The sequence below is a fragment of the Aegilops tauschii genome, chromosome 6 (assembly GCF_002575655.3).
Source record: "Aegilops tauschii subsp. strangulata cultivar AL8/78 chromosome 6, Aet v6.0, whole genome shotgun sequence".
Classification (NCBI taxonomy): Eukaryota; Viridiplantae; Streptophyta; class Magnoliopsida; order Poales; family Poaceae; genus Aegilops; species Aegilops tauschii.
In genome coordinates, this window is record NC_053040.3 from 135,524,420 (window position 1) to 135,533,634 (window position 9,215).

A 9,215-nucleotide genomic window follows, 5' to 3' on the forward strand; every position below is an offset into this window, starting at 1 on the left:
GATTGCGGTTTTCCAGTGCGACAAACATGTCTAGGATCGATGTAGGGTTGATTTTGACCGGGATCAGAGAGGTCAGGGTATCAATTTCTGGGATTCAAAGGTTGAGGTTCGATTCCGACTAGCTCTACGAATTCAAGGTTTAAAACAGACTTTACTCCAAAAGTTACCTGGGGTATATTTTTATCAACTGTTTTTTCATAGGATCGAAGTTATCACGGTATTTATACGTAACTTTATCAGGTATGCGGTTCATAAAGTATCATGATATTTACGCAAAAATTACTGGGGTATGTTTTTAGCAGCTTTTTTTTTATGTCAAAGTTATCATGGTGTTTATACGTTAGTTATCAGGTTTGTGGTGGTAAATTATCATGCTATTTCTATTGGAATTACCGGTGCTGCAATGCACTGGTGTAGAACATGCAAAAACAAAAGGAACAAAAATGGTGAAACTTATGTGCATAGTTTTTAAAACCACACTAGTGAGGCCATCGGTTCAGGATTTCACTTGACTTGTCGCTGTTTATTTTTTCAATTGTGTTTTAAGAAAGGTATAAGGAGTATGTAACTTGTGTATAAATAACAAAGTCACTTAGCCTAATTGGTTATTAAGGAGCTGTTCGACAGTCCTCCAGCTCCCTGAAATATGAGAATCTGCGGAGCTCCTTTTTTCCTGCTCCGTCATTTTTAGCTATAACTCCACCAACTTTTGAAGCGGACTTAGGGAGCGCGAGAGTCTCCGAACAAGCCCTAAGAAGGAAATAATAAGTTTGCCCGTTATTATTTCACGCGGGGATTCAAGAGCGCAAGTTGCATGCATACTATACTCAATACTTGCATCTTTGCCCTCAAAAACAAATACTTGCATCTTCCATTCCATGACCAGAGGCCAGCCGACCGTGCACGCCGTCGACGAGAGGGAGACACACAGGGCCTCTCCTTTTTACCGGGCCGTGGTGCACGCCGTTGACAGGAGGGCAGACGGCCAGACGGCGACCGGCAGTTGCGCCCGGAAATCACGTTGCCACGGCTACTTTCTCCCCAAACCCCCCAACCACCTTCCCCCTCTCATCCCATCTCCGTTTCACGGTGCATCCATCGTACTACCACCACGGACAAGCGCACATTCCCGTCCAGCCACTGCTTGATTAAGGGTTGCTGCTCGGTACGAGGAAGATGGTGCTGGCGGAGAGCATTGGCAAGTACAGGGTCGGCCGGACCATCGGCGAGGGCGCCTTCGCCAAGGTCCGGCTCGCCGTCGACGCCGAGACGGGCGGCTGCGTCGCGGTCAAGGTCATCGACAGGAGCACGGTGCTCAGGAACAACCTCATGTACCAGGTGCGTATGTGTCCGGCCCGGCTGTTATTGCTGTGAACGATGCTCCGCCGTCCATGGACCGGAGCATTCCGTGACGGCCTCTTTGCTTGGCCTTTGAAGGTGAAGAGAGAGATCGGCGCGATGAGGCTTCTCAATCACCCCAACATAGTCAAGATACACGAGGTAGTTGCTCAAATTCCTTCGCCATTCCATCTATCTGGTTGCCCAAGCATCTAGCATCAGGACTTTGGCAGAATTGAACCCTCTTTCGCGCCTTACCGCGGTTACATCTGCTCAGGTGATCGCGACAAAGACGAAGATATGTCTGGTGACGGAGTATGTTCCGGGAGGGCAGCTCTCTGACAAGCTAGTAAGATGGGCATCTTCATCAAGTAACAGTTCTTGGTTATTGTTCAGGAGGTTTTTCTTATGGTTACTGAATTTTCTGTTTAAGAGTTACCTCAAGAGATTGGACGAGAGGGAAGCAAAGAAGTACTTCTACCAGCTGATTGATGCTGTGGACTATTGTCACCGGAGAGGCGTCTTTCACAGGGATCTCAAGGTCAATTTATTCTCATTCTCCCCTAGCTAGTTGCATGTTTGCGTATAACTCTTTTCATCCCTGATGATGCAAACTGATTCGCATTCTTCCTCGATCATCGTTCATTTATGGTTGCCACATCACTGAGTTATTCTACTTTTGAGAGTGTCAACAGCCTGAAAACTTGTTGCTAGATAATCAGGGCAATCTCAAGGTATCTGATTTTGGCCTCAGCGTGCTACGGAAGGTAGTGAGAACTTGCAAAGGCTATGAGCTCATCTCATTTCAGTTTTCGATGATTCAGATTGATCAACTCCAAAACTTTGCATCTGATTTTCTTCCAGCCAGGGCAGTTGCTATCCACATCTTGCGGCTCTCCGTGCTACGTCGCTCCTGAGGTATTTGAAAGATCATAGCGCTCCAGCAAAAATAAGAGCTTGGCATGGCCTAACTACACAAAATTTCAGTATTTTGCATTGCCAACTTCTAAATTTTGATGCTCTGATAGGTGATTCAGCACAAGACTTACGATGGGGCGGCCGCGGACATCTGGTCATGCGGCGTGATCCTGTTTGAACTCCTTGCTGGTTATCTGCCATTCCAGGACTGCAGCTTGATACACTTGTACAGAAGGGTAAGCATAAACATCAAAGTGTCTGATGATGCCTTTTGCTTCGTTACACCTTGCTGATGCGAGGTTTCAACTGACAACTATCGTCGCGAAGATATCTCGAGCACAGTATGCATTACCGCAATGGATCACGCTGCCTCAGAAGAAGATCATCTTGAGGATACTGGATCCGTCTCCTATAACGGTAACCCTATTAGAAGCATTAGACCAATACATGTTCTTAATTACTAGCACGGTCATCTGACAACTGTGGTGTAGAGAGCGAAGATAAATGATATATTCGATGACGAGTGGTTCCAAGAGGGCTACAATCCATCAGTAAGGAGAACTGAGAGTGATAATGGTGATGATTGTGTTGATCTTGATGAGGCTGGCACAGATAGTGATGGCAGTCACAGCACAGAGGTAAGAGTACTAAACACAGCTCTGGAACACATACCCACATATTAATTTCCTCCATTCTGCACCAGTCATTTCCTACCTTCAATTGCCAGGACTTGCCTTTTGTCTAGGTAAGAGAAGCTGGGGGAGCGAATCCAGAGCCTGAGCAGTTCATCAACGCGTTCCGGTTGATAGCGACGTGCAGAGATCTCGACTTGTCAGGACTCTTCCAGGAGCAGGTCATTAACCATATCCTGTCAACTTTGTTCCATATGTATTTGACCTGCATCAACAAATGGGTCTAGCTTGTACCTAAAATTTTCCGGTGGCTGACTTGGCTGATGATGCATGATCACCATTGACCAGAAAACAAAGCTCGGCTCGCCGCATTCGGTGCAAGAAACACTGGAGATAATCACAGCTGCAGCCCAGGATGTGAGCTTGTCAGCGAGGAGAATGGGCAGCTCCATGGTAATTAGCTAGAGCTTGGCAATATTTGAATTCAGCATCTTGAATGATCTTGAGAAATCACAGGTCAAGTTTTGATCCTGGGATTTCAATTTTGGCACAGGTAAAGCTTCAGGACATCAGATTGCTCTCAAGAAGCATGCTGGATCTTACGCTCTCGGCCGAGGTGAAGTGCCGTGCCATATATTCTTATATACCACTGGAGATAGCAATACCATACAATTTGCAATTTGATGAATGCCACTGGATGCGCTACTGACATGTGGGATCTGGAATGTTAGCCTCACTACAAGTGGCCTTTTTTTTCAAAAAATGATAGATTCACGGTGTCATCTATCTAATTTTGCTTATCTGAAAAGTGCAGGTGATCCAGGTGACACCAGCACATTGCGTTGTCGAAGTGTCCAAGTCCAGCGGTGATCTGAGAGCATACAAAGAGGTATGTCAATATGGCAATATGAATGCTGTTTGTTTCATTCCAGTCTGATCTTATCTCGAGGAAAGATGATGCACAGTTTACTGATGAACAATGCAATTGCATTGTTAACACATGCAGTTCTGCACAAGCCTGTCCAGATTGCTGACCGGGCGGGTGCAGCAGAATGGCAGCTCATCAGATTTGGAGACCAACCAACTCCCAACTCTTGAGTAAAGGATGATTATTTCTGTCAAGAGAGCAAAACAGCCGAGGTAGCACAACCTGCTAACAGAGTTTCCAGCTACGCTGAGCAGTTGGTTCTCGAAGATTGTAATGCTGCCCTGGTTAATCAATAGAATCTCCCTTTTCTGTCGCAAGAGAAATATGAGATGTAATTTCAACAACTGAAATTCGAACCGGAGCATCTAATTTCACAAAAACTTTGTGGTAGATAATTACCATTCCACTACAAAGGATCATTTTCTATACTTTTGGTGACTCATAGACATTATTGTATCACTGCTTCCATAACGGAATGAAATTTCTTTACATGTAAATAATTCAAGGAAACATGGCAACAGATCTGGGGTATTCAGAACCAAGAGTGAAGTATCCAGCTCAGTGGTCACGTAACCCTACTGCAATGCTTGCGCCATAGTTGAGCGATGAGAGAGCTGTTGCTCATACAGGGATCTAAATATCTTATATTTGGCATCGTGGTATTTCTTCACCCTAGGATCCGAAGATGGATGCACAACCTACAAAAAAAATACATTTGCTTTAGAAACAGCAAATGAAAAATGGAAGATTCTAATTAAGAATGTATGCAAATCAAAATGGACGAATATCGGGCATATTTGACAAATAACAAGTTCTCTAGGTTCTCTAACAGCAAAAAAATGGAGCCAGCTAATCCATATTTTTTTAAAATAGGAGGGACTGGGACATACCTTTCCAGCTGCATTCATTGACTTCATTGCATCGTGAATACCAGAAAACTTCTTTGCAGCAACAGCACCCAGAACAGAAGCACCTAAAAGCACAGACTCATTCTCTCTAGGAAGTATTATTGGACAGCCTGCAAAGAACCAAGTAAATTTCAGAGCGGGGAGGAAAGGAGATGGAGAGAGGTGAGTAGGTAACTGCAGGAAAAAGAGGCATACCAATGATATCTGCATGCTCTTGGATATACAAGGAGTTCTTTGCAAGTCCGCCACAGGCAAGAAGGGTGTCGATCTAATATACATGAAATAAATATTATATTATAGGCATCCAATCATATACCGAGTTACTCTTTGGAATCCTTGGTCGAAAATAAGTACCTTGTGTCCATGAGCATTGCAATGCTCCACAATATGACGAGTTCCATACGCAATACCCTGAATTGTTGCTAGGTACAAAAGCGCTAAATACTTTTCACTTGTATCAAGTGTCAAGCCACAAATCACTCCTTTGGATTTTGGATCAGCAACAGGGGACCTAACCATTAGAATGGTTTACATTAGAGTCAGCCACATCAGGAGTGCGTCCTTTTTGTCAGGTAAAACATTGAACAAAACATTTGAGGGGGAATAACAAATTGTGCGAACTGATAAGGCTGTAACTTCACCATTCTGTTATAAGATTTAATATCTTAGGAATAACCGAGATTGCTAGCTGTCTCACTGATTGTGTTATGTTGTCATATTGTTGAATGCATACATCTAATTAGAACAGCAAGAAAAGTTAAATACTTAAATAAGCAAATTATATAAAAGCCGACAAAATACATCCAGTTAATGTGTCAAGAAAATACATACGGTTTTCATCCTCTGCAGTGAAATAGTTGCTATAGATGTCAGAGATAAATAAAGTTTACACTACGGCTGGTTGAGATTCAGGACAGGAAAAGGAGACTGATTTGGTCTGATATTCTGAGATCTTTATGTGTCGCATTGCAAAATTGTGAAGACATGAGGATCTGGATAACTAGAATTCTTGTTTAAGCACAAAGGATTTAATGAATTTCTTACCGATTTCCATGAAAATCTGGAAGGACATGCGTATCTTGACTCAAGGCAGATAGAAAGGGAATATTTTGTTCATGTGCCATCGAAAGCAATATCTTGTTCAACAACTCAAATATGGATACACCTGAACAATTTCAGAAGAAAATTACATGCCTTTTACAGGGCACAAACTAAAAAATAATCTGCTTGGGCAAACATGAAACTTACTCTGAGAAGCAGCATGATTAGCCAGAAGGGGAGCAGCAGCATGGTTTTCGACAATGTAATCAAGTAGAGCACCAGTTGCGCTTTGACCACCTTCTGTGAGCCAATACTCAGGAATCATCGCTGAACATTGAATCACAATATAAGTGTCAACCAACATGTTCCACGATAGATACTAGAGAACCAAGGAATAAAGCAGAGATGCTGGCTAGAAACATATGGAAGTAAATACACGAGGGCAACTCTACCAGACCAAAATGGCCCCCAGACACCAGGAATAAATAATTTGTTCTTTGAAACAGCCATGTGGCATGTGGATGTCCCACAGACCAAGACCATACGGCGGCAGATCGCTTCTTCATCAGATACTGAAAACAAAATGTTCCTCAATAAATGAATATAAAGTTCTAAAGTAGTTTCCATAGGAAAAATACAGATTAATCAACACTAACAGTCGGCTTTAGATTCTGCCTCTGGCACACTTTCCATTACTCCAACGCCACCGGCATGAGCATCAATAAGCGAAGTTCCAACAGGTGTCCCAGGAAGCAAGCCTAACTCCTGAGAATTGGATTCAACCAACATCAGATAGGCAATTACATAATATTAACAGCAGAGGCATTTCCGCTGACACAAATATTATATAGAAAGAACCAAGATAATTGATCACAACATAGTTCATAAATGACACAGTTACTATAAGTTCAACGTAAACATTGCAATTTCAAATAAAAAGCAACATTATTTTTGCTTGCCTTTGCAGAAGTAGGTGTCAAACCAGAACCTAGAGCATGGCCTGGAAATGCAACACTGCGTCCTATATGTTGCATAAGAGTAGTGTTGTATTAGGAAACTAATGACCATCAATGACATGTTGGTTTTAGTGCTGGAAGGGGGAAATGAACAACTCTTCAGTTCAACCTATTTTTGCACGATTCCCTTCAACTAGGTCTCCCAAGCCTATTTCTTCCCAAAAGACTTCATCCCATCCACATGCTTCCATATCACGCGAATCTAATTCCCTCCACTGGCCCATGTGTGCATGTCCAAGATATGTCCATTTGCAAACAGTTGTGCATAAGCTACGGGTGTCATCACCAGTTGCCCTAGAAAATGAACCACCAAAGCAAACATGTTATAGAAGCCAACCTATAGCTTACGGCAAATTCAGACATAGATAGTGAAAACTCACCTATATGCTAACCAGTCACTAAGGTCCATCCACCTACATGCCATGGACCAGGACTCTTGCAGATTTTCCTTTACCCACAAAAGCTGAAAAATATTTAAAGTAAAAATGTGATACTAGCAAGGGAGATAATCAAATAATACACGATGGTATTAATTGCTTAACAACTTTTCTCGAAAATAATATTTGGGAAGGTCAAATTTACGTATATTCATGCTGTAACCAACATCGATTTTAGTGACTCCCTAAACAATGTCCACGTTTATTAATTTCTTCAAACCATCTCCAGAGAGTGAACATTGCAATTTCCAGGTTTCAAAACCAAGAAGTGAAATTTCCTGGAATATACTGTGACTACCATTATCAGGCAATAAACATAATGGTTGACTTTTATAACATCATGTTTATATTATTTACAAATCATGAATCAAGAAGTCAAGAGTCCGCACAATTATGATTTAAACCATACTGCATGAAAAGTGAGGTGGTTACCTTTGGAGCTTGCATTTCTGGAGAGACGCCCCCGCCACAGTACTGCAATACAGGTGAATTGCGAGCATTAATTCGATCAGCCTGGTCGACAGCCCTATGGTCCATCCACACGATGATGTTCCTTCTTGCATCAGCACTCCAAGAAACCGAAACAGGGGAACCATCAGCATCAACAGCAACTGCAAGCAGCACACTATGATATTATCAGGTCGGTGAATTCCGAGTCACCTTAAGACACAAAATTCCCCAATAAGAAGCCAACTCAAACAGCTCATATGGAGATGAGGTCAAACCAAGGGAGCAAGTAGCGGCGAATCCAAGGCCAGCGACATCCTCAGCTGCAACATTTGCAAGCGAGCATGCAGATTTTACAGCAGTGCACACCGCAAGCCAGATATCCGTCGAAGATTGCTGGTGTGCACCGCCCAGAATTAGCAAGGTGTTCGTTAGTTCATTTGTCGATCATGCAATACATTGAACGGATTAGAGGTTACTAACCTCGATGCAATCTTTCTCTTTCCATATCTGTATTGGGCTGCTCGCCGAACCGAGCAATTTACCCTTCTCATCAAAGATGCCTGCATCAACAGACAACTAAGAATTAATAACACCAACCTAATTACCTGCTATGCCTGCCAAGAATGAACTCCTTTCTCAAGGCCTGATATGCCCGGTGTCAAGCATGCTCTGTTAACACCCATCTTAAATTACCCTTCGTAACATCCGAGAGAACGATTGAGGGAGAACTACATGAACAGCACCGCTCCTCCCATGAAAACAACATTCAGTTCGTCACTCTCAGTGGACAACTAGTGATACTCTTGAGTAAAAAAAAATCTTCGGAAATGGAATTTCCCCCAGAATTTAACAATTGCTTCGCCACAGAAGCAGCACTGCTAGTGATAGCCTACTCACTCGATTACTACTCTCAAATCAAGAAACGGCCGAAGTCTATCTAGTAAAAGCTAGTCAAGAAAAAGGGAGGGGGCGTTGATTCAAAGGATTCAGAGGGTGACGAGCCTGCGCGAGCGCTCCCAGTGCCGACGTCGACGCCGAGGAAGACGCCGCCGTGGGACATGCTGCCGGCGGCGACGGGCGCAAGCGGGGAGCGTCCACGTGGGCGTGGCCTGCGTCGCGTGTTTGGGCTTCGGTTTGATCTGATCCGTTTGCGCTGGCCCACTTGTCAGAGCAAATTTGCGCCCTTGAGAAGTGATGATGAAAATGAAAAAAGTGTTTGACTCGGAAAAAAGCGGAAAATGTTGTAAATCCAACGGATCCCCCGAGCGGAGCAGCCCCGTCCTAGAAAAAAAAATACATGCCCAACACACCCACCCCGCCGAAGCCGCCCCCGTCCCCGTTGAGACAATCCCACCGTGGTTGCCTGCTCCATGGCCGCGGTGAAGCCGAAGAAAGAGCTCACCCCGAAGCAGAGAGCTGCCGAGATGGTGGAGCGGGCCAACCGGAGGGGGTGAAGACAAACGAAGAAACCGCCACGCCACTGTTCTGGACACCGAGGCCATCGTCGGCAAAGCCGCGCAAGCCACCCTCCGCATGTTAGGGATCGT

General features: G+C 43.9%; 2 protein-coding genes across 5 annotated transcripts; one reads left to right on the forward strand and one right to left on the reverse strand.

Annotated features, from left to right (window-relative positions):
- Positions 1 to 884: 884 nt before the first annotated feature.
- On the forward strand, positions 885 to 4,313 carry LOC109779624 (CBL-interacting serine/threonine-protein kinase 21). Of its 4 annotated transcripts, none has more exons than XR_012187414.1 (14): positions 885 to 1,338; positions 1,438 to 1,500; positions 1,616 to 1,687; positions 1,772 to 1,879; positions 2,034 to 2,105; positions 2,203 to 2,256; positions 2,367 to 2,492; positions 2,584 to 2,673; positions 2,748 to 2,894; positions 3,002 to 3,109; positions 3,237 to 3,341; positions 3,442 to 3,614; positions 3,703 to 3,777; positions 3,895 to 4,313. XR_012187414.1 is itself a non-coding variant. In XM_020338263.4 (14 exons), the coding sequence occupies exons 1-14, from the start codon at positions 1,177 to 1,179 to the stop codon at positions 3,988 to 3,990; spliced, it is 1,341 nt and encodes a 446-aa protein (XP_020193852.1). In that variant the 5' UTR covers positions 885 to 1,176; the 3' UTR covers positions 3,991 to 4,313. The 4 variants fall into 4 exon arrangements, 2 of the variants coding, with proteins under 2 accessions (XP_020193852.1, XP_073357297.1); XR_012187415.1 differs by having other exon boundaries at positions 2,061 to 2,105; XM_020338263.4 differs by having other exon boundaries at positions 3,442 to 3,504.
- LOC109779623 (uncharacterized) lies at positions 4,167 to 8,865 on the reverse strand. The gene is made up of 15 exons (XM_020338262.4): positions 8,671 to 8,865; positions 8,149 to 8,228; positions 7,944 to 8,061; positions 7,651 to 7,829; positions 7,162 to 7,244; positions 6,891 to 7,075; positions 6,725 to 6,786; positions 6,422 to 6,530; positions 6,218 to 6,337; positions 5,973 to 6,092; positions 5,769 to 5,889; positions 5,079 to 5,235; positions 4,920 to 4,992; positions 4,707 to 4,834; positions 4,167 to 4,514 (listed from the first exon to the last, which is right to left on the reverse strand). Exons 1-15 carry the CDS (start codon positions 8,726 to 8,728, stop codon positions 4,392 to 4,394), a joined length of 1,716 nt encoding a protein of 571 aa, XP_020193851.1. The 5' UTR covers positions 8,729 to 8,865; the 3' UTR covers positions 4,167 to 4,391.
- Between the last annotated feature and the right edge of the window lie 350 nt (positions 8,866 to 9,215).